The 26,122-nt window shown below is 35.8% G+C and overlaps 1 protein-coding gene across 1 annotated transcript; it reads right to left on the bottom strand.

The window, feature by feature from the left end:
* Window positions 1–920: 920 nt before the first annotated feature.
* Window positions 921–25,543, bottom strand: LOC112043616 (glutamate dehydrogenase, mitochondrial). Its single transcript, XM_024079111.2, has 9 exons — window positions 24,925–25,543; window positions 18,765–18,965; window positions 12,729–12,868; window positions 11,786–11,879; window positions 10,896–11,053; window positions 7,306–7,467; window positions 3,948–4,152; window positions 3,386–3,540; window positions 921–1,270 (listed from the first exon to the last, which is right to left on the bottom strand). The coding sequence occupies exons 1-9, from the start codon at window positions 25,355–25,357 to the stop codon at window positions 1,154–1,156; spliced, it is 1,665 nt and encodes a 554-aa protein (XP_023934879.1). The 5' UTR covers window positions 25,358–25,543; the 3' UTR covers window positions 921–1,153.
* Between the last annotated feature and the right edge of the window lie 579 nt (window positions 25,544–26,122).

Raw genomic sequence — 26,122 nt, 5'->3', positions numbered from 1 at the left:
TCGGTGGCTACTACTTTTTTAATACATGCAGTATCATAATCGCGCGAGTGGCGTGTTTTAATTTGGGTTGTAAATAATCCTTCTAATATTATAAACGCGAAAGTTTGTATAGATGTTTGGATATTTGATTGGATGTTTGTTACTATTTAAAGCCGCTACCACTGAAGCGATTTGATTCTGGGTTAACACGTAGGCTACTTTTTATCCCGAAAAAATCCATGGTTTCCCGAGTTTTGCAAAAACTAATGATTTTTATGATATGAATGTTTGTTACTCTTTCACGCCTCGACTACTGAACCGAGTTAGCTGAAAATTGGTATTGAGATATATTATAGCATGGATTAACACATAGGCTACTTTTTATCTCGGAAAATCCATGGTTCCCGAGGGATTTGTGAAAAACTAAATTCCACGCGGACGAAGTCAAGGGCGTCCGCTAGAGTACATAGTATATTAACAACAACAAGACTCGTCTGATCTTTCTCTAAAACTCGAAAACGGCATAACTGATGCAGGACATGTAAAGAACATTCCTAGAACGTGCGGCACATCAAACTACACGTGGGTGGTAAGCCTTGTCTGTACTTACATCGGCCACCATGCCTTTTAGATAAGAACACAGCAATGCTGTTTTTTGACCAAATTAAGTATAACGGTAATTTCCCAAACGAGCTGTATATCACAAAAATCCCTACTACTAGAAATTATCATAGGATAAGAATTTGAGAGACATTTTCTCCGGTGCTCAATATTCTTTAATGATCAATAACATGTTTAACCGCCTTATTAAAAAAAGAAGGTTTCTCAATTCTTTTCAAACATTAAAATAACAATAATGTAGAATAACTTTGACAATGTTTATTAAATAATATTTAGATTTTAATAAGTTATTTATCTATAAGAAAATGATACCAAAAAACAACAGTAAAACAATTTATTTCGAAAATTAAAATTGATATAATCGGAAATTTAAATAATCACTTACAGGTATAACAATATTTCGCTTAAAGTTTAAAAATAAAAAAGCCATGATTTTACAACGAAAAAAAAAATAATACAATACTGTGATTATGTCTTAAAAGTTATACTTAAGTGCAAAGGGGACTATATAGTCTTCAAAATGCAGACAATACTTAAATTCGTAGTGAGTTGTTTAGAATGCGAGACCGGCGTCCGCGTATGTCGTCACGATCTTCTCTATGGAGTTGGCGTACGCGGCTGTTCGCAGGTCCAGACCCAGGTCGAATTTCATGGCAGTTTTCATTATGGCCTGAAAATAATAAAATATAATTTAACTTTGAGTGCTTAATTTTATTGGTATTTTAGAATTTAAACTATCGTGAGTTTTATTCATATTAATTGTTTATGAAACACGGCTAAAACTCATCTATACTAATATTATAAAGAGGTAAAGTTTGTAAGTTTGTAAGTTTGTAAGTTTGTAAGTTTGTAACAATTTTTTGAAATTGGGTAATCTTCGGAACTACTGGACCGATTTTAAAAATTCTTTCACCAATAGAATGCTACGTTATCGGGGAGTGCTATAGGCTATATTTTATATTTCTATCATATATAACTACTGAGATATCGCGGGTTTTCTCTTACAGGTCAGACCGAAAAACTTACTTATTCGCATGCGCTGCCTCAACCATTGCGTATAACTGAAATAAATGTATGGAGGCTTTTTGAACCTTTAAAAGTTCTACAAAAAAGTCCGCGACACCATATATCTATCTTTTATATTTTAGCAGATATAGTACCTTTAGTACTTTAATAAATTATTTAAATTTTAAACTAAGGTTTACGTCATTATTTACACAACTAAACTTAAATCCTTATCAAAATAAATTATTTAATAATCACAAGGATATTATAGAGATAAGATTTGCCCTTTACAGTATGTTAATTAGTTATATAGTTTCGGAGATAATACAAAATTTCTGAAAGTCGCAGAAATGCCGCTATATGACGCCCCGCGGTTTCAATTACGTGGTTCCCGTTCCCGTATGAATATGAGGACCAAACATAGCCTATGACACTCGCAAATAATGTAGCTTTCTATTGGTAAAAGAATTTTCCAAATCGGTCCAGTAGATCCAGAGATTACCCCCGACAACCACACAAACTATACCTCTTTATAGTATTAGCATAGAACTCGCTTGGGAAATTATAGTCTTTTAGTCATTGCACCACGCACAAAAGGCTGGACCAATTTTGCTGAGGGTAGGGATAGGATAGAGGTAGGGAAGGGGTAGGATAGAGGTAATTAGAGGGGTAGGGTAGGGGTAATTTAGGGAAAGTGTAGGGTAGGGTAGGGTAGGGTACGGATAAGGTAGGAGTAGTGTAGGGTAGGGGCAAGGTAGAGATAGGGGAAGGATATGGAACGTATAGGGTAGGGCAGGAGTAGGATAGGGGTAGGGTAGGGTAGGGGTAGGGTACGGGTAGGGTAGGGTTAGGGTAGGGATAAGGTAGGTGTAGGAAAGGGTTAGGGTTAGCGGTAGGGTAGGAGTAAGGTAGGGGTAGGGTAGGGGTAGATTAGGAGTAGGGTAGGATATGGTATGGATAGGTTACGGGTAGGGTTAGGGTAGGTGGGGGGAGGGAAGGGTTAGCGTTAGCGGTAGGGTAGGAGTAAGGTAGGGGTAGGGTAGGATAGGGTAGGGTAGGGTTGGGTAGGTTTATGAGCAGGGGAAGGTAGCGGTAGAGAAGTTTACATCAATTTTTACGCGGACGAAGTCGCGGGCGTCCGCTAGTATTATATAAGGTCGGAGTATGCTAGACTAGTTTCAAACCCATACGGGGCCCTTAGTCATGAGGTGGTTATAGGTTTAGCAGTGTTTCATAATCAATTAATATGATTGGTGTTAGTTTCTCTTCTAGTCTGTCCACATTCCACATTGTTATAAATGCGAAAGTAATGCCCGAATACTTAATACATGGGTTTTCATCATATTTTCGTTTTCGCAATCATATATAATATGTTATTTTCAACGAAATAACATAATTAATTTCATTTCATTTTAAGTGGCATTGGTACAATAGTAATTTAACGATAAATGTTATTAACATATAATTAATTTTAGTCATAAGTCTGTCTGAGTCCTTGCCTGTTACATTTTACGGCTATACTGATGAGTATATTGACGTAAATTAGAACAGTGTGCCTAGTGGGAGTTTTCAATGTTTTCATACTGTTACTATCGCGTTAACGTGAATTTATATGGAATTGAAACAGTAGTGAAGTAGTGCCACTAAATAGCGCTGTTTCAATTTCTTAGAAATTCGCGTTTACGTTAACGTAATCGTCGCAGTATCAAACTGCCACTAGGCCCTCAGAACATCTCTGAAGGCAGTTTATTTGTGAGGAGTTAACAGAAGGTCAACTTACCCTGGCGGACCTCTCCATGGTGTAGTCGAGGCCGGAGTGCACAATATCTTTCTCGGAAGCACCAGAGATCCTCTTCTGGAAGGACTCTGAGGCGGTGACGGGGATGCGACCGCCGACGCGGCCGAATCGTCTCTCCAAAGACTCTTGTACAGATTCTGCAAAGAGATAAAAAAAAACATAATAGCTTCACGATTATGAGACCAGATTCAAATACGAGGGAACTTGAGTTTGAACCGACCTTTACTTACCCAATATTGTACACAAACACAGGCAATTCGCTTAGTTGACTAGTAGTAGTAAACATAACATACACTAAAGACATGATAGTATTATAACACATGTATGTGTATATGTGTATTTATTTAGTATGTATACTTTTTTAATATTACTAATTTACGAGAATTTCGAATTTGCCTTAGAGTTTTGTCTTGTACTTTTTTCGGAATTTAACATTATACATTAATTTATAATTTATAGTGAAAATGAATTTCAGAAGTAATTCAATGCTACTATCCATTTAGCGATCAGATAGCAGTTAAATAAATTAAAAAAGTGTATTTACCCAATAAGTGGTAATTGGATTCACGTTCATATTTGAATGTGAGACGGCCGTACGAGACGTGGTTGAGGTTCTTCAGCCATTCGAAGAAGGAGACGGTGACACCACCAGCGTTGATGTACAGGTCCGGGATGACCAGGATGTTGCGGTCGATCAGGATCTTGTCTGCAGCTGGTGTTGTCGGGCCGTTGGCGGCTTCCGCGATAATCTGGAGACATATAGTATAAATTAGTATTCCGCTAACTTTATGTATTCAAGGAAACGAACGTACACCATGGATAAAGCAATGTTTGTTTCATAATTTCATTATGGGTCTTTGGTGGCCTCCGTGGCGCAGTGGTAATCGCGGTGGATTTACAAGACAGGGGGTAGATAGTAGGTAGTTGAGCCGATTGAGGTTTTCTTAATTAGTCCAAGTTTGGCTGGTGGGAGGCTTCAGCCGTGACTAGTTACCACCCTACCGGCAACGACGTACCACCAAGCGATTTAGCGTTCCGGTACGATGTCTTGTAGAAACCGAATGAGGTGTGGATTTTCATTCTACTCCTAACAAGTTATCCTGCTTCCATCTTAGATTGCATCGTCACTTACCATCAGGTGAGAATACAGTCAAGGGCTAACTTGTAAAGAATTATAAAAAAGGTATATTTTGTCAATCTAATACAATTGTCAAGGTAAATTTAATGCCCGGAAACAGATACTAAACTGCAAGTTGACAAAGTAGTGGATTTACCCCACATACTTTGGAGAGCATGAAAGGCTTGACATCTAAAAGTGGTCAAAGAAATTATCATTATCACCCTAAGCTTGCGAACCTTCATTGGAACAGCGTGGTGAGTCCAAACTCCATATCAATGGTGGATGTAAAACAGACTGACAATAATAATTAATGAAACACTGAAAATTGTATTTATACTGAAAGTAAAAGACAGCTCTTGTTCTAGTTGTTGTTAACTCTTTTGTTTAGTTTAACTTTGTTCCTTTAGTAAATTAAACAAATAAGTAAAAAAAATGTGGGTATTTCATTTTTCAACCCACCATTTTTTAGCTTAATATTGTAAAATTACTTAGTTACAATCACATGACAATTACTTTACAATACCCAGTGAAATTACAAGTATTTCTAAAAGATTTGTTATTTTTCATTATCACGTTTCTATGACCAAACTAATATTGGCACAGTTTACTTCGCGATATCGGAATATGAAATTGATAAAGTGTAATTACGCAACCTTGAAGCAATAGAGCCACCTGTTTATATAACAAGATGGAAATATAGTACAACAAGATAAAATGAAAAACTTAAAAGGTATAAAGTATGCGGTTTACGTAATTTTTTTTTACAATAGAAATTCCGCATTGCGTACTTATTAGCGCACAAAATCCAGGTGAACGACCCATTTAAAATTGGATTTTTGTTGTTGGACAAAGGCCAGCAACGACTATTCGACTATTCCAAACGGTTACGTTGAGTAGATTTCAAGAATAGCTTTCTGGTAATACGAATTGTCTGAAATATCAGATAGTCAAAGATTTTATAATACAGATGTGTCCCTAGCGCGTCAAAATTGAGGCGAACAAAAGCGGCTAATTGACCGCATTTCATTGAGTCGCTTATTAAACGATATTTAATCAAATAATGCCTAAATATACATATACAATGTCGAGTTGTGTACTTAGGAACTTTAAAAACTGTATATACATAATAATAGGGAAGCCGAAGAGGGTAGAGAGATATTTGCAGTTACTTGAGTGCGTCAGATGAACATAAAGAAGTATACCTTGCACGTTGTTGATTACCTCCACCAAGTATGTGTATACCTTATGAGAATCCCTTATTGCTGAGTATGTTTAGGACAACCAAAAAAAAAACTAACTTTAAAAATACTCAATCAGCACGTCAGATTAAAATAAGGTAGGTGAGTTGATAGGTAAAAGCGTGAATTTCAAAAATTTGACGATTTGAGCGTAACGTAAAGGAATGGGAGGGTTCCAAAGATACAAAATAAAACCCCTTATATCGAGCCACAAGCGCGAATAATTTTTTACTTATTTTGAATGAAATAATCTCCTGAATAATCGCTCATGTTTTCTGATGATTTCAGTAAGCCAAAGTAGTAAAAACTATCTTTAAAATCTGTAGTTTTTTCCCACCGCTGAAAGCGAAAAGAGTACATAACCATTTATTCTTTCTATCATCTAATATACCAAATCGAATCGATTTCAATGACGCTTTATTAACTGCAAATTTAGCATCCTGAGCTCCACTTATATTATAAATACTTATTGGAATTAAACACAAATTATGCGCGTGTGCGCTCAGCAGAGTCGCTGAATTCGGCTCACTTTTTGCTGTGATTTTGTATGCATGTAACATGTCTATAGTATAAAATGTCATTACAAATAGTGATATATGAGTTAACTGGTAAGCCCTTTGTAGTTAGTCTGAGCGGATTTAGAACAGCCTTGAACATAACACTTGTTTGCCTGGCAACTAATCGTCCCACTGTCTCTGCACTTATCTAATCAGGTCTTTTATTAGGACTTTGGGATGTTACTAAGCGATATTTATTATCTGCATCGTATGAATACGTGATGAAACTTATCTGTAGCTATCAGCATCGATCATTGAACCTATTTTTAAACGACTTCAAAAAGGAGGAGTTTTTTGTGTAGTATGTGTGGAGTTGGTATGTTTGTTTGTACTCATTAAATATTCAATTTAATGGTATAAAAATGTTAGATCATTTCAAGGATTGAATACAAAACAGACTTCTGAGAACTTTAAACAGGTTTCCGGACTTACTTGCTAACTATGGGCTTCATTTAGGACTTGCGAGTCACACAGCGGGCGATTGAACGAGCTATGTTCGCAGTCTCTCGTGTGATCCAATCAGAAATGAGATCCGCAGAAAAACCAAAAAGAAGCGTCTTGAAGCTGGTGTGGAAATGGGCGGGGCACATAGTTGATTCGCAATACACACACGTGTAAATTTTACACATCGCTTCGACTCGTTACACATAATATTCGATTACTTAAATGATGTTATACTGTTCCGGCCGATTTTTAGATATTGTATTTATTACAAATTTGATATATGTAATTAAAAATTAAAAATGAATCATAACATCTTTTTTAAACTCGAAATTGTTGACCGATTTGAATGTCCTTAAATCACAAAAACCGGCATTTCTATGGAGCTCTTTACACAACGAAAACGATTACAACAATGAAACATTGATTCTATAGAAACAGTAAGTATTTAAAAACGCGTTAGATCGTTGATCTTATACTTTGACAGAGGGGTAACGTCCAGCGAGGCAGGTCCCTATGTAATTCGTCTGAGATTCTCACACTGACCTTAGCGTTGATCTTGTGCGCATTCTCCTTGTGGATGACCTGCTCGATGGCAGCGGGCACAAGGATGTCGCACTTCTCAAACAGCATATTCTCTCCTTCGTACGGCTTGGCGCCGGGGAAGCCCACGATAGTGCCGTTCTCGATCCTGTAGTCTTCCAGAGCCTGATGTGTAAAAAAAGGAAATTAATTTTTAAGACACGATTGCGTGAAGTAGACAAAGAAGTAAATAGACAAGTGGCGTGCCGTTGTTAAGTCGAAAGATAACGATTTTGACATCCCAAACCATCCCAAACACTGCCTACCTCATTAACTTTTTTACTTCACTTGGTTCGTATAATTCGCAAGACTTTTAGGTTATAATTTCATACTCACAGTATATTCTATACTAAAAACTTAATATCTATAACTAGCGGACCCGGTCAAGCTTCGTTTTGACTTCTTCCCTAACCTATCCTATTCTACTCCAACCCTACTCTACTCCTATCCTACCCTACTATTTTAGTATTATTCCGAATCGTTTGTATGGGAGTACAGAATAATTTTTTTTAGACTAAAATTTTCTCTCCGTAAGATCCATCCTCGTACTTCAAGGATTATTTTTAATATGAATTAGCGAAATCGGTTCAGCCGTTCTCAAGATTTGCGCTTAGGAAGATTCAAAACTTTTATATTTGTCAAAGATGATTGAACTATCGCCTAATGTTGAAAAAAATATATAATAAGCCTAATCTAGTTTCCTTGCAAAGTCTACTCACTATGGTCTTCAAGCCAGGAACAGCATTGTACACTGACAAGCACTGTACAATTTTTGTACAGTGCTTGTCAGTGTTGTTTTATGCAGCCTAAAGTTGTGCTTTTTTCATAACAATGTGATTTGGATTTTTAACCGACTTCCAAAAAAGGAGGAGGTTCTACGTTCGGCTGTATGTATGTCCAGCGATCATTCCGTCATTTATAAATCTTGAAGATTCTTTTTTTGATTTTGATTTTTTTTTTTTTTTTTTTCTGTCTATTTACTTCTCTATCTATGCGAGAAATTTTGAACATTTTTAAACCCCATGTCATGTTCACTGTCATTGTTTTGTTTACTGCGATATATAAACTACAAATTACCGAATTAACAAAGTATGTGGATCAAATAAACATAAAGAGGAAGGAAAATATTAATTAGTCAGACGGAAACCGAACTATATCTGTTTTTTCCTGGTATTTTGTCTAAAGTCTTATTAAATATTTTGCAGCAAACGAAAATTAATTTACACAAGGAAGTGTGTTCGTATGTAAATCTCTGTTGCGATCGTAAGTGTGACAATCAAGGTCTATGACAAATCGGAAATGACTTAATTTAAGATAGCACACTATCACAAACAGACTGTATTTTAATTTTTACACAATTATGTCATGAAGATAAGAAAATCGTATGTTTTTATCTGGTAGCTTTTATTAAATTCTTATCACCACTTGGATACTATAAACCGTTACAAAACAAGATTGTTATCTATTTTACGTCACATTTAAAGGGAGGTGTGACGTCGTTAAATATACCTATGTCTATGTATTAATATAAAATACTAGCGAACGCAAAAAACTCTGTGTGAAATGAAATACATGCATGCACGCATGCACGCTCGAATGACAAAATAAGTACGAGTATATCATAGCTTTAATATCATTCCAAGCTATTAAATCATTGGTTCCCAAAGTGGTTCAGGGACTCCCAAGGGTCCACGGGAGACTCAACAGGGGTCTGTGTTGTCGTAACAAAAAAATTGGGGTTCACGGTTCGTAAGCGGCGATCCATGAAATTGTATCTATTTTCATGCTGAATGGGTCGTTTTTTATATAAAACGAGTGAGAATTTTTCGAGTTCTTGTGAGTACATAGATGTAAACAGCAAAGTTTTTTGATTGGCCAACTTTTCTTATTTACATCCACTCACAGCACAATAATTTAATTAATTCAGCAATTAATTTTCACTTTTTTTCGAAAACTGATAATTTTGTTGTTAATTTGATTGGAACTGAGTCGCAACGTAAAATTCCTCAGTTAATTTTCTCGATAATTTGGGAAATGGTAGAAATGTATCTGCTGGTTCGGTAGACCCCCACCGAACCGTCTAGATTTGTAAAGTGGTCTATGAGAAAAAAATGTTTGGAAACCTCTGTATTAAATAATCAACTAATATAAACATTAACCTAGTAATAAATTTAAGTAAGTAGGTATCACAATACTACATAATAATAAGTACATATTATTGGATATTAAATTACTATAAGAGGCTTTTGAAGTATCAATTGAAAATCCCTAGAATAAATATCATCGATAATAGCAGTTACGTATGCAGATTAGAGGATTAGCTGTGCTGTGTGTTGTAGAGAATAATAACTCACTTACTCACAAATACCGTGGCTTTTTATTGATAAAATAACATACAAAGTTTCATTTTATTATTGGATGAACAAACTTCATGTACCAATATACATAAATGTAAATTCGTGATGTTGACTATGACGGCCTCCGTGGCGCAGTGGTATGCGCGGTGGATATACATAACGGAGGTCCTGGGTTCGATCCCCGGCTGGGTCGATTGTGATTTTCTTAATTGGTCCAGGTCTAGCTGGTGGGACGCTTCGGCCGTGACTAGTTACCACCCTACCGACAAAGACGTACCGCCAAGCGATTTAGCGTTCCGGTACGGTGTCGTGTAGAAACCGAAAAGGGGTATGGATTTTCATCCTCCTCCTAATAAGTTAGCCCGCTTCCATCTTAGACTGCATCATCACTTACCATCAGGTGAGATTGTAGTCAAGGGCTAACTTGTAAAGATTAAAAAAAAAAAATTACTCTAGCCAGAGTGTCAGTCAAATAGCCTTATTGAATTGAATCGAGACTTAAGTCTATGCCAGGGCCTATTTCATTAGGGTGACCTACATTGATAGGTTTCTAGTTTTTTCTGTCTTAAAATCAAATCAAAGATTTTTTTAGCTACCTGAAATTAAATATTTTCTTTATTACACGTCAAGGAAGCATCTAACTCCGATCTCACCTGATAGTGGTATTTCGTAAGTTTTGAATATAATTTTAAATTGTTCCTACTACGCTTCTACGGGAATAAAAATTCTATGAAATTCACGAATAAATTGGTAAGTGGCTTTTTATTGGTAAAAGAGTTTTCAGCAGGTAAAAGACTTTACCAGCTGTGTATAATATTAGCATAGATTTGACTTAGTAACGATAACTATCAGATGTTTTGATAACAATTATCGAGATTGACAACTTTAAGATGAGATGGATGGATCTAGGTATTAGTTTAGATTATAAGGTTGTGTTGGCTGTGTTCGTGGCGTTACCCAAACTGTGGTTCCAACTGAAAATCAGCGCTACGTGTCCAAATTCAAATGGTCACGTAGCTTTATGCTGAGCTGGTGCCATTTTCTGGGTTATGCCACATATCGCAGGTTATTGTCCTGGATGTCATGGTGTACTGGAGATATTGTGATGTGTGGCATAATTTCGAAGTAAACGAATTTTTCTTTCTTTCTATCTATGTGGATGGGTGGATGGATGGATCTGGGTGGATGGATGGTTACCTTGGGGTCGATGCCGTCAGGGTTGTGGATGGCGCCGTCGTGCTCGATGACGCCGATGCAGGTGGCGCCGGCGCGCACCAGGTAGCGGCACGTGTGGAGCCCCACGTTACCGAAGCCCTGAACGATGAACGTCTTGCCGCCCCAGCCGGGCGTCGTGCCTGTACACGGTATTTGTTTATATAAGCGGATAAAGTCTCCGTTTGTCGCTGATAGCTTGCGTAACTATACTATAGTCTGGCAAATTCGTTGATGACACGCCCATGATATGCGGGCGACGGAGGGAAAATACTGCGCGGGTGTGAAATCGTGCGTGCGGGGAAGTGAAATGCGTCAGTCGTGGGTTTTTCATTCATCGCTACACGCCCCCCTGCCCGCGCTGCCTTTTCGGGAGTGTTACGAAAGAAGTTGCCAAGCTATAGGTAGCTAATGGGGTTAAGTTGTCAGTTGTCAGTTCACATCGAGTCTAAAGCGTTTCACAGTCGTCGTGTTGGTTTGTTTATTTCCTCGGGTTATAGAGACCAATCTAACAATTTAATTACAAAAATCCTTTCAGCGGTTTAGAAGATATGAGGTAATAAAGAATATTACATACAAACATATATAAGATACGCGCGAAAAACATAACCTTTCTTGCAGATGGGTAAAAATACAAAGAAAAGAGGACATTCAATCAAAATTAATGATTTCAAATAATCAAATGTATTATGTGGGATCATTGATTATTTATTATTTAAGAAATTGTTAAAGAAAAAAATAAATAAATACTAAACAGAATAAATTAGCGAATTAGGTGATACCTTTAAGGCTAGTTTCAAGTTATGATAAAAATAAAAAAATAAATAAAAAAAAATGATGAAAAAAAAATAAAATAAAATTGTGAAAAGACATACCAATCATGCTCATGTAGTTAGCTTCATTGATGAAGTTTTCTAGACCGTGGAAGACACCTCTGCCGGTGGCAGACACTCTGCCGTGGATACCACCCTATTGCAAAACAAAATATAGGTATTATTATACATCTAATTTATTTTTTTATAAACTTTTACACATCCCACTAATATTATAAACTCGAAAGTTTGTATGGATGTTTGGATGTTGTTACTCACGCACGCTCCTGTTTGCCTTATCAATCAAAAGACAAGGTCAACCCGCTTCGACATACTAAGTTGAAAACTAAATATAACACACAGAAAGTAAGCCAGTTACGAGTGCTATATATGTAGTATTCGTCTCTCCTTTTCGAGGGAGAGATGACGAAGAGAAAGGCCAAAGCAGAGATTAGCGGACGAAATGATACGGGTGGCAGAAGGCAAATGGACAAAATCTGCAAAGGATCAATTATGGGAATTATGGAAAAGTTTGGAAGTTTGGAGTAGGTCTTCGTCCTAAAAGACAATCATACAAATTCTGAATCTCTTATTATTGTTTATTCGCAATCGTAGATAGTTATTATTGTAGCAGCAATAACGCACTTAAGCAATTAAGCATTCCCACTATGTAGAAACTAGAGACAGACAAGAGGTTAGAAGTTGGTTAGGATAAAACTGGTACTTCTAACAAGTTAGCCCACCACAAAGAAAGAAAAGAAAGGAGTCAAAGAAGAATAGGAAGAACTGCATCTTCACTTAACATCAGGGAGATCATAGTTAAGGGCTAACTTTTTTTAAGAATACTTCGCCATATTTCTTAAATATAACCAGTATTTCTGTTCCCCTCCAACTAGAAAAACTGTTAGGATTGAGCTTGATTCGATCCCTACCCAGCGGGGAAGGATCAAACCACGACCTCTCGATGTTAAGTCCGGCCCCTTTACCGTGCTGTACGAGTACATACCTGGTTGATGGGTTTGCCCGTGACGCAAGCGTGGGCATTGATGTCCTGGAAGCCGATGGTCTTGGCGTACGTGTCAGCGATCCACGACATCTCGCGCTCGCCAGTGCCCATGTCAGGGGCGGGCACATCCACGCCGGGCCCTGGAAATATTTCGCCGTTGAGCAAACTTCATACGAAACAAGACCGTTATGACAGATGCACATGATCAAGTTTACGGACGGAAAGCCGTAATAGCCCAGTGAATATGATCTCTGCCTCCGATTCCGGAGGGTGTGAGTTCGAATCGGGTCCAGGGCATGCACCTCCAACTTTACAGTTGTGTGGATTTTAAGAAATTAAATATAACGTGTCTCAAACGGTGAATGAAAAACATCGTGAGGAAACCTGCATACCGGAGCATTTTCTTAATTTTCTGCGTGTGTGAAGTCTGCCAATCCGCATTGGGCCAGCGTGGTGGACTATTGGCCAAACCCCCTTTAATTCTGAGAGGAGTCGCGAGCTCAGCAGTGAGCCGAATATGGGTTAATAGTCAACACTATTAACCCATACAAATTACGGACGTGGGACTGTAGTGAAAAAGTTAATATCGAAGTATGGATATTTATTTCACTGCCCACATCTCTATTTATGCAGTGCGCTGCAAACTTGACGGTATACTTTACCGTGTGTACCGATAGGCCAAATTTAAATTTATATGCAATTAAGAAAAGGGGCACATGTCTGATAATTTAAAATGTCCAGAAATTAAAAAGAACACTAATTATTTTTCAAACCAGTGTATAGGTAATTTCTAAAAGTAACTATTGAAGAAATAGCATATTCAAATGTACTAAAACCATCTATGCAGGATTATTATGTATCTCGGCGCTACTATTATTAGCTACTATAGCTAATGTCAGTTTACGTAACTATGTAATTTCGTTAAAAACCCAATGTTAGATAATTGCACAAACGAAAATACGATGTAAAACGATGTAGTGATTCATTATTTTGAATGGTACACCTAGATACATAATAAACCTGCTGATTGGCTCGGCACGTTTTGGTATCAGTGACGGGGTCGCGGACAACAGCGGGTATCTTTCGAGCTGTGGTGCAAAAGTCTACAATAGATAAAGTCAAAGAACAAAAACCGGCCAAATGGACAGACGGACGAATAGTCGAACATGGCGAAACTACAAAGTTTCTTTGTGGACTACGGAACCCAAAAAAAGGAACAATGATTAACAACTTGTAAGAAGTTATGTAGGCTTATATAACCTGGGGTCTGGTGAAGCCATGTTAAGAAGGTGGCCCGCCCTCCTTATATTAGACTAACGGACATAAAATCAAAGCATAAGCGTGCATTATGTTCGCCCATATAACAACGTAAAACTATAAAAAAAACATGGTTGTGAATAATAATGCTGACGCAGCTTCTTGCATTTCCGTTGCGGAATGTTTATCTAAATACGTTGACTAGTGTTTGCAGATCACATCGTCTTTGCGTTACACAATGACGTGTTATGATAAGAAGCTCTAGGTATTGCAGGTTATGGTTACGATAAAGTTGCTAAATTGTTGAATTTAACTTTAAAATGTACAAACACGAACGTCAACGTTATATTTGTGTTTTATAATTGAACTGAATGAGCAGTAAGTTAAATTAATTATACTTGTTATCTAATTAATCTTATCAACGTTACGTTGCAAGAACAAGAATTCGTCATTACGTTCGTGCGCAATTAACTCTTCTTGGCGCAGTTTATTTTAACTATGAATAAGATTTCATTTTATAATATACTATACACAGTTCCTGAAGGAATTCGGGGATAAAATATAGCCTATAGCACTCCGGGGATAAAATATAGCCTATATCCACTTCCCAACAGTGAAAGAATTTTTCAAATCAGTTCAGTAGTTCCAGAGCCTATTCAAAACATATAAACAAACAATCAAATTTATCATCTTAATAATATTAGTACAAGAAGTATAGATTTTTAAACCAAAAAAATATATTAATTTTGCAGCATAATTATATTTCAGTTACGAATGGGTATCGGTCAGACAAGCCGTCGAGCGCTATACGAGCACAAAGAATTTGTTTGTATTAAGATTGCAATAAAATAAATAAATAACAAAAAAACATCCTTCTGCGTTGTTTGTTCGTCGTAGTTGCGACTCACTTTCCTTGTTGCTCTGCCAAAATAGTCGTACTGAACGGCATACTGCAAAGACACGCAAAATGCGATCACATGACTTCGAAGTAACTATAATAATTATACGCGTATTCGATGCCTATATCTTTGTTTTGTCTACTGCACGTCTGCGAATTAATTGCACTGCAAAAAGCAATCGCCACAGGATGCGACTGATAATAATTTTGCTGAAGATAACTATACAAACTAGTCGATGCCCCGCGGTTTCACCCGCGTAAATCACGTTCGCGGGAGAATACGGGGATAAAATATATGCTTATGCCACTCACAAATAACGTGGCTTTCTAGTGGTATGGTAATGAAACTTTTGTTTTTCGCCTTTCCAAAGACAACAAAATCATGTGTTTTTAACCGACTGCAATAAGGGTTATGTTTTTGTTAAGGCATAAATAAACAGCATTGTGTAGAATAGGTCTCGACCTGCCGGTAACAACGGTTTGAAACTGCCTCAACTATAACTTCGACGATAATTTCGGCAACCTTTATTTATTCTAGAGTGAAAGGTATTGTTAAAACTGTGGCGTTATATTGTTATAAGGATTATTTTAACAGGTGAGGTTTTATGGATTAACTAAGACTATCAATGTCACTAAAATAACTTATTATTCGTTAATTGAGTTAGGTAATATGTATAGCATGATGTATACAAGTAAAATGTAATTAGACAATTAATCACTAATCACATTCAGCATAACTAATTTAAAAATTTATTAATATTATCTATGTTATTAGAATATTAGAATTGAAAGTGTGATAAAAAATATTTCCTTATTTGTCCATTCCCTGTAAGGTTATACATCTACTGCCTAACTACGAGTATGCTGTATTTATTTAGTAGTTCTAAATATAAAAATGTAACATTTAAAAAAAAAGAAAATATTAATTATGACATATGTTTTCTGTGATATTACCTACGTGCTAAAGCTTTTAAACTTGCCGTATTTTAGTTATATATCCTACTGCATGTTATTAATTATGTCTAACAGAAAACCATTGTATACATAACAACAAGTTAAATCTAATGTCTATAAAATCACATTCATTAACTGCGAGTCGGCATTGGTAATTGCTTACTTGTTCTTTTAATGGATTAATGCTAATATCGCAGTGTTATTTGAATTTGCACATTTGCCAGCCAGTTTTATGTGAAAACATTAATTAACTTTGTTTAATGAGAGTATCGATAAAAGATTACTTTGCTGTAAGTTCTCCCTGACAAGAAGTAAAATAAAAGTTTTAAGACGAGATATTTCTCCTTCCTTATCAAAAAAGCGTAAAATCTGTATTTAGGAGTGGGTATAATGATGCAGAAAGTAAGGAACGAGCGACTTTCTAAACACTTTTTCACTTAACCATTGGCATTGACCTGTTTTTCCAACAAACCAAAACCGAGGAAACGAAATTGCCATTATAATGTAAAATCGCTAGGTACGTAATATTCATGGCACGACCTTTGAAGAAATTCACGGTTCTACGACCTGAAACCTATTATAGCCAAGTAAAAATTATTTTATTACATTTACAGCGTTGGCAAAATTTAAGCTATTAGGTATGTACCCGTAGATGTACAGATCGCACACAGAATAATATACGAGTAATTTATAACCGTAATCTTATGGTATGTATATACAAGTAATTTTATTAATTTTAACAAATATACGAATATTAAATTTAACGTATATACGAGTAGTTTATAATCGTAATGTTTTGATATGGTTAGTGATGTATATCTTATGGTATCCTGAACAAATACGGATGGCCCACAGAATATAATTTATAACTAAATATAATAATACCTAATCCACGTTTTGGTAAAACATGGTTACTATTTATCCTGATTTATCTGTCTTTATATTATTTTATATACTTTATAGTATTTATTTATCGAGTGGCAATTACATTTTCATCTCAGTCGGCGATATTAATTACTCCTGTGACTTTGAGGTAACAGCCTAACGAAACCGATAGCAAAGTTTTACGAGAACTCAACCAACCTTGTCCTTTTCAGAATCACATTATCAAAATCCAGAGTATATGTTATGTTTATATATCTTTCCATATAAGATATCAGGTTATATAACATATCAGGTAGGCGCATCTACGTCAGAGAGCTTGTTCATTGGCAATTTGCAACGGCACGAAGATATAATTTCATTCAAACCGACGCGGGCGAACGGTTATTGACTTTAGACGACCATGGCATGACCTTTAGGTGTTGGTACAGATAGTTTGTAAGTTCCGATAGTGTGTGGGTTGTAGATTATTAAAAACGATTACATCTAAACACCATAAATAAATTCCATTTCAGTTTAGCTAACACTAGCCGACGCCTAGTGGTTTCACCCGCGTAGTTTCCGTTCCCGTGAGTTTATGGTCTCAAATCGTACCAAGTTTCATTTAAATTCATTCAGTAGTTTCAGCATGATGCCCGGTCCAAAAAAAACGGACAGACAAAAATAATAAATATATATTTGTTGGCTTGAGTATCTATACTAGTATTATAAAGCTGAAGAGTTTGTTTGTTTGTTCGATTGAACGCGCTAATCTCAGGAACTACCGGTCCGATTTCAAAAATTCTTTCTGTGTCAGATAGCCCTTATCGAGGAAGGCTATAGACTATATATTATCCCCGTATTCCTACGGGAACGAAAACCACGCGGGTAACACCGCGCGGCATCAGCTAGTAGGTTATATAATACCTTCCAATTTTTAATGTACAGAATATGTATATTAAAGATATTATAGAAGTAAATATATGTTTGGCTTTCCTCCGACGCGACGGTAGTCATGAATACAGTTCTAGGTCGAAACAATCTCGATAATATGCTGCTAAATGTTTATACACATTATCTCGTCCTACATATTATATGCAATAGTAAATATTTGATTTGTTTTGTAAACAATTGGACAAATTACATAAGAATATGCGAATTACAAACGTAGCTTACGATACCGAAGTAAACAAATTACTAATCGTAAGGCACGACAGAATTTTTACAAGTTCAAACTATTTTATGATACAGACGTTTTATAATGGAATACTACATTTTCTAATGTGGCTGAAGATTTAAGGTTTCAGTCGGCGCCTGTGTTTATGTAGCCTTGGCCTTGTTTCAGTTTAAATGTGTAATCTAGTAATATTAACATCTATGTATTTTAAAACCAAGTCCTCTGACGCGTCTTTAAGACATCCGTCTGTCTGTTGAAAAAAATTCAACAAATTTTAATGTGATTTTCAGCAATAGGCAGAGAGAATCATGAATTAACGAGAAAGGTTTAGGCACATAATTTATCAAGGTTTGGTGTAAATTGGTTGAAATAATATGACGATATTTGTTGCAAGTATCGGAAAATGTCAAGTGGTCTGAGAGCTGTCCCAGACGACCGTCATAAAAACGTCTATCCCTTTGAGATAAAAGTTCCTAAATACACTTAAGGCCCCTTTTACACGTGCGGCGAGCTGGCAGAGGCCGAGGAGACTGCTGCCGTCGGCAGCTGTCAGTGTCGGCGGCAGCCGTAGACATGTCAGCGTCAATGATCTGCTTCTGCCGTCGACGTCTCTTATAATACAAAGGCTATTTGCAAAATGGATACCGAGAAAGTTGTTTTTTTTTGTGAAGACTTACACAAAAACGTAAAAGAAAAAATATGTTCATTTTTGTCATGTAGAAAACGAGATGGACATTTTTTGCACTCTATCCATTTTTACGGAAGAAACGAACAAAAAGTTTTTAATTGTTTTCGAATGTCAATGCTTCTTTTGACGAGCTTACAGCTGCTTTTGAAATGCAACGACAAATATAGACACATCAATTTAATGTAAGAGAAATCCACGTACCAATAAAGCCCTTCTTTGCCAACTCAAGTGTGAATCGTCGGGTGATCTTCTCCAGTTCATGCTCGGAGTATTCCTTGGGGTTGATCTTGATGCCGGCCTTGGCGCCACCGAATGGCACATCGACGCAGGCGCATTTAAACGTCATCAGGGCCGACAGGGCCTTGACCTCGTCCCTCGTCACATCAGTTGAGAATCGTATACCTGTAGGAGAGTAAAAAAACACCTTTTAATTACAACAATTACAAAAACATCTTTTCAACTCTCTGACCGGAAAAGCCATCTTTTATATCACGAAATTGGTGCGCAAAACCCAATACTGTAAAGTGAACTGTAGGTATGTCATATCAAATGTTTTAGTTGCATAGTTTTTCGTGGATTTTTCATTGAGATGTTTTTATGTTGCACATAGCTGCATAATTACATGTACTCAGTACTGAGGAAATCCCCGCTATTTCAAGGCTCTTTTTATTTTAATATTCGAATCTTTTGCTTGCTTATGCTACATACAGATTGCCAAATTTTATGTAAGCCCATCACTTCAAAACGTCTGGAGCAGATGACCTATTCACTATTTTGGTGTTTATTATTAAAATAAACATCAAACCAATTGAGAAATGTCATCTACCTGCTGTATAGTATCCACCAGTAAGCACCGCGTGACATTTGTTAGATATAATCTAAATGTCAACATATCATACGTCAAAGATAGTGAATTAGACTGCTGGACTAATGTTGATGAAACTGTCTGTGTTGAAGAAATTGTATGCGAGTGAATATGAATATACGCACATAGGCAACAAGTCGGTATGTATTTAGGATTATTTCTCTACTTCATTCCATTGTTTCTTTAAAATATACTAAGTAATTAAATGCACTTCATTATGTATGGAGGTGGACTTCTTAGTCAAAACACCATTAGTGTCGTGTATTGTGATAGTGAATGTGAACAAAAGCATCATCATTTTAATATTTTGGAGGCCGACAACTTGAAAATAAATAACAATTTACATGCCAAACTGTGATATAACATTCGCCACGTAAAAGCGAGTGGTAAGACTAATTTATTTATTTCTGTCTGACATTTTTAACCCGATTTCCGAGGTATTTATTTCTTACGAGTATGTGATATCCAGAGTTTCCTTATTTTGTTTAATGCTGAAAGTATGCCTATGCTTCTATTTCTACCTTAAGTAAATAAGGATCGCGAGAATTGACTCCATCAATTGGTAAAAACCGCATGAAAATCCTTTCAGTTGTTGTTGAGTTAATCGCAAATAGACACATAGACAGATGTGACGGAGGCTTTGTCTTAATATGTAAAGATAGGAGCATATAGTACAAAAGTTCAGCTTTTACAAAATGGCTGGTCAAGGAATCGCCAGCTTTCACTCTTTATGTATTGTTTGACAGCTCTACAACCCAATCTAATATGTTATTGTGAATGTGATGTATATTAAACGAGATCATAAAGAATATATGCCCTCATCTGTCATTTCTTTCGGATTACACTAATATTATAAAGACGAAAGTGTGTGTGTGTGTTTGTGTGTGTGTGTGTGTCTTTGTATGTTAAAATGTAATGTTTCTTGCAAATAAATGATTCTGATTCTGAATAAGTATTAATATTTGTAATTATAAGTTTAATTATAACAGATCTAGGTAGGTACGATTGTGTACTTGCATACATCATGAAGTCAACTCTATCAAGATTTTAATTTATTTTTCTTTTTGTTTAAAAATTAAGCTTCTTAAAGTAATAAAGGTTTTTATCACTATAATAACGCTTAAGCATTCTTTTATTATAATTCTTAAACCTAAATGTATTATTATAGGCAATTATTGGATAACAAGAAACTTATCTCCATAATTTATGTTAAGAAGTTTCTGTGACATTTTTTCAAGTAATATAAGTAATACTTAAATTGGCTTTTAAAGTACTGTTTCTTTATATCAGAAGATATTTTAAACATTGCGAGACACATTTTCTTTAAAGTATGTGTAAAAACAAGTTAAGTGTGTAGCTACATACTTCTCTTTCTTTTTAAAGAAAACATAATTATCCTTTACGTAATTTTATTTACATTTCATTTACGTTTTTTTCAAGTTGTAATTCTTACAACTACTTACTAGCTCATAAGATTTAATTTTTCAAATTACATCTATTAATAGAGATGCTAATAGTAAAATCATTTTCTAAAAGTATCATGATATCTGCGATCATCAAATTTGCAGCGCTGCCACAGATCCCTGAAAAAAGCCCCAAACAAAACGGCACGAATTAATGACGTCGTTGATTCGCTGATCCTTAGATTTGCATGGGTGTTCTAACAAAATTACGTAAGGTTCGAGTACCTAAAAATGTATGAATATTCATCTAATTACGATAAAATAATTTTAGTAGATTTTGAAATGTTATGATCTTATTTATTTTGCAAACATCCAGTCAATCTTCGTTTTATATTAGTTATTGTTAACCTTATTTACCCGAATGTCAATAAATTCAAACCTAGTCATCATCCCCATTATGGACCCCTTGCAAAAAATTGTTTTTCCGGTAACAATAATATGGACAGTTGAAAGACGCGAGCATGAATGGTTGAATGGATTCGGCTTTCCTACGCATTGCGACGGTATGGTATTTTTATACCCATAGTATACCTACTTATAAGAATGAGGCAGGGCCTCCGTGGTGCATTGGTATGCGCGGTGGATTTACAAGACGGAGGTCCTGGGTTCGATTCCCGGCTGACCCGATTGAGGTTTTCTTAATTGGTCCAGGTCTGGCTGGTGATAGGCTTTGGCCGTGGCTAGTTACCACCCTACCGGCAAATCTTAATCGGTCCAGGTCTGGCTGGTGAGAGGCTCTGGCCGTGGCTAGTCACCACCCTACCGGCAAAGACGTACCGCCAAGCGATCCGGTACGACGTCGGGTAGAAACCGAAAGGGGTGTGAATTTCCATCCTCCTCCTAACAAGTTATTGCATCCATCTTAGATTGCATCATAACTTACCATCAGGTGAGATTGTATTTATTTATTTATTTATTTATTTATTCGGAAGCCAACGTTGTATACAAAAAAAAAACTTATGACTAATTAAACATAACATGCATTAAAATGTAATATGCTACATTGTACACCCCACTTATAGGCTAACTCAACATGCGTTTATTTTAATACAATTCTTAATTTACCATTAAAAACAAAAGAAACAAAACTAAATCTACCTACCACTAAAAATAAAAAAAAAGAAACTAAATGAAAGAAAGAAAAAAAAAAAATTATTTATTGTAGTATATTTATTGTAGTCAAGGGCTAACTTTTAAAGAATAAAAAAAAGCATCATTTATATTTTTATACCATGACAAATGCCAATTACGGATATTTACGCGGCTGATACACTATTTCGTGATTTTGATCACTTAGCGATTTCGCTAAATATCATATTGACACAACATTATATAAGCTAACGACTTATATAACAAGGTGATGCTAAACACGTCACAGCCACGCCTCCCGTGCGGCGGCCTCGCGTGAATATATTCGTGGAATTCTTTTTTATCGCTCACTTTAGGCCAATAATCACCTTCACCTGTTACATGCCTTTGTATCATATCCTATGATTGATAAGTTTCGAGCAAAACAAAACATATCAATCATAACTTTTTATATTGTGTGATAATATTTTATCACAACTCATTGTATGGAAAATAGTTTATTGATTATAAAAGGAAAAATAATAGGTAGATTTATGTTGAAATGGGAACTGTAATTATACCTAAATGTGAATTCTATATCTGAGACCAGCATTTTACTATTAATAGAAGTTTATTAGAGTATTCACATACACCTTTCTTGTTTCTGCTGTTATGAGTAGAAACATATTTGGTTTTTAAATATAACCAATATTCCTATTCCTCTCCAACTAAGGAAAGAATGTATTAGGAATGGTTACGACAATAGGCTGAGCAGGGAACGAACAATCACCCCTCGGTGATGGACCTGACCGCTCTTACCGTTGAGCTATTGAGATAGTTGGAGATGCATGAGGTTTTTACAGATCGAATATTTCAAGTAGCCCTATGCCTTAAAGTCAACAGCTGTTGTAAGTGTTCCTTGAATGTAAAGCAAGTCCTGTAAAGTGTTTGTCTTATTGTGAAGTGGTTTTACACTAAACATTAGGTGAAGCAGTGGCGTGCACAGGGCTTTTGAACTAGGGTAGGCATTATACATACTAATTGCACAAAATGGAAAATTCTTTTTTGCATTTTTACATCTATAAAGTACACACCACTGAGCTGAACCATTTGCTTCTTCTGTCAAGTATCATATTGCTATGAATAAGAATTATATTTTATTAAGTTAGATATTCTTTGCAAAAATAACCAAGTACTAAACCATAATGTTAATAAAGTCATAAAGGTTCATGTATTATGTATAACTCATGAATAGCATAAACAACAAGCTAGTTTGTTTGCATAAACAGTACTTCAGGATGTTAGTAATTGTTTCATTAAACTAACAACATTTTAATTAGTTGACTTATTTAGGTAACAGTATCTGTATGAGCGATTTTGTATTCCCACAACTGGAAAATAAGTGTGTCTGGATTATTCATACATGATATAAGTATTTATATGTAGTATAGAATAGTTTTGAATATTTATTAGTGTATTTGTATTACTAATTGCATCTTTTTGTATAATATCAACAATGTTTGAATTTAAAAAAGAGTATAAATAAATGAGATAGCAAGACTGTTCACACAATCACATTCTAAATTCAAATGTAAGTTACTCTTAAATTTGTAATTGAAGGCAATTACAAATGATTTGTTAAAAGTAAAACTACTACCTGGGGGATTATGATATTTCAGTTAAAAAAGATGGCTTTCAGTTAAAAAAGAGACAGTTTGTGCCTTGTTTATGTCTATAAGGCCTCAAATACACTACTCGCTTCAACGAAGACCTGAAGGGACCTGAACGGAACACTATAGCTATATTACAGCCCAACTCGATGTGTACTATACTGTGCTGTGCATTTTCTACCTTCATTTCTAATATGTTTGTTGGTAAACAGTACACAAGAACCATAATAGCCCAGTGGATATGACCTCTGACTCCTATTCCAGAGGGCATGGGTTTGAATCCGGTCCAGGGCATGCACTTCCAACTTTCCATTTGTGTGCATCATCAACATGGTAGACTATTGGCCTAAACCCTCTCATTCTGAGACGAGACTCGAGCTCAGCAGTGAGCCGTTGATGGGTTGATAACAAAACAGTACACATCAAGCAGGGCTGTAGTATAGGTGCTTCATGTTCGAACCTCAGGGTTCAGGGTCCTTTGACTTAAAGCAAATATTAACAATAACCGCTATAAACCTATGAATAAAATAGCTATGTAGTTAATTGCAGTAGAAATGGGTGCAAGAGGAATACCAGTGAATAGACTAATACTGCAAAAAAGAAATATTTGTAGTTTTGTATGTAATAATAATGAATTTTACAATGATATTATCTATTAATTCTAACATTTCAACCAATTATGATAACTATAAATTATATAATGATGGACAACTTTTAAGCAAATAATAAACGAGATTAAGTATTAATTAAACATTAATATTATTATCAAGTATTAATATAATATTATTGAGTGTAATTAAGTGAATTTTAAATAATTTGTAACTATTACTTTAAGAAAATAATGTGTACATAATATAAATAAAAAACTTGAGGTTGAGAGGTTGATAATTAAACACTATGGGAGTGTTTTTAATCAAATTTAAAAGTTCCTAATAAATGAGTGATTGTTTGATAACTTTATTAAATCACTGTAAAGAAAAATCTACAGCAAACATAAAATTATACAATATTTATTTCCAAGTACAGTCAAATACACATTTTTCATAATTTAAACATAATGTTAGAACACTATGAAACAGAATTTTGATAATTTTACAAATTATCAAGGCAAATAAAATTGGAAAGAGCAGAAAGAGGTTATGTTCATGCAGATTTTGATAGTACGTAACATAATGAGCGGCATCACGTGTCTTCGGCCGAGCTATAAATAAAAAATCTTTAGTGACAATAACTGCGACAGATGGATCTGTATGGGTGATGTAAGCTAAAAAAAAGTTAAAAACGAAAGTGCCTACCTCCTTTTGTTGGGGTTCTGTGGGAAGAATGTTGAGCTCGATACCCGAGGATCATTTCGTAATCGCCAGAATCGCGACGCAGCGGGAATTGTATTTCGATGATGTGATCACATGGCTGCATCAGTTTCAGAATACCGGCGACCTTCTTCTTCCTCTCTTCGATGGAAACCCTAGATTTCATATCTTCGACCAATTTGTCTTCAATCACTTGACACGCCCGATGGAAAAAGTACTCCACCATGTCGAAGAATCGTGGATTTGCACTCGTCGGTATATCTTTGAGCCTGTCTGGGATTTCATGGCTTGCATAAGTACGGCAACTAACGTTCACTGCGGCAGGCACGACTCTTAGCATATTATTCACTCCTTCATTTTGAATGGTGTTTTTGAGGGGCGGCACAACAGTTTTGGCGATATTCTTTAGATGTAACATTGTTTCTGATTTAATTAAGTACTTAGTCGGGTATGGTTTCGGGTCGCCCTACACTTTAAAATTATAATACACGAACTAACGATTAAAATGGAATTGCAGAGACGACCCGCCCCAACGAGAACCGCCCACAGAGTACGAGACAGAGACAAGACTAGAACTAGAGCAAAGAGTAAATTAAATTAATACAAACTAAAGCAAAGAATATATACTCCAAGCAGAAGAAGGGAATCTACATACACGAATACGTTGGACATAGCAGCGACATTATTTTCGCATACGAAATATTTTTGAATTAAAGTCAGCGGCAATTGTAAATGGAGATTATTGTATTTTTTTATCGAGGTTAATTAAAACGCTTACTTACTATTAAAATAGTTGAATAAACCAATGAGAAACACGGAAAAAAAGACAAAAATGTTTTTCTAATATAACCCGGAATCGAACTCAGGATAATTGGCTACTTGACTGTTGTTACAATAAAATATAAAATGAATTGAATAAGGTAAAAGGTTTCATAACTGACCGTTTTCATGCTATAATTTAATTTCGATTTAAAAAAAATTTAAAATAATAAAAAAAAAGTGTGTCAGCTCCGTCGCACGAATGGAGTTTACTCTTTTCAATAGCAACGCCTGAAAAGTGAAAGGTGCGCAACCGAGGTGCAGCGCTGCGTGCGCGCCCGCCAACAGCATGCACGTGCGTGCGGACGCGCTAGGCATGTGCACGCTATGGCGGCTACGTACGGTGAAAGGTGCGCAGAATAGG

This window comes from Bicyclus anynana, chromosome 10 (genome assembly GCF_947172395.1).
Source record: "Bicyclus anynana chromosome 10, ilBicAnyn1.1, whole genome shotgun sequence".
NCBI lineage: Eukaryota > Metazoa > Arthropoda > Insecta > Lepidoptera > Nymphalidae > Bicyclus > Bicyclus anynana.
This window is presented reverse-complemented; position numbering and strand designations above follow the sequence as displayed.

Excerpts from the sequence above, each read along its gene's own strand:
- LOC112043616 (XM_024079111.2), bottom strand. The coding sequence starts at position 25,357 with ATGTTACATCTAAAGAATATCGCCAAAACTGTTGTGCCGCCCCTCAAA. Across the intron at positions 12,869-18,764 it reads GGCAAAGAAGGGCTTTATTG|GGCCCGGCGTGGATGTGCCC; the intron begins GTACGTGGATTT and ends AAATATTTCCAG. Across the intron at positions 11,880-12,728 it reads CGGGCAAACCCATCAACCAG|GGTGGTATCCACGGCAGAGT; the intron begins GTATGTACTCGT and ends GTTTTGCAATAG.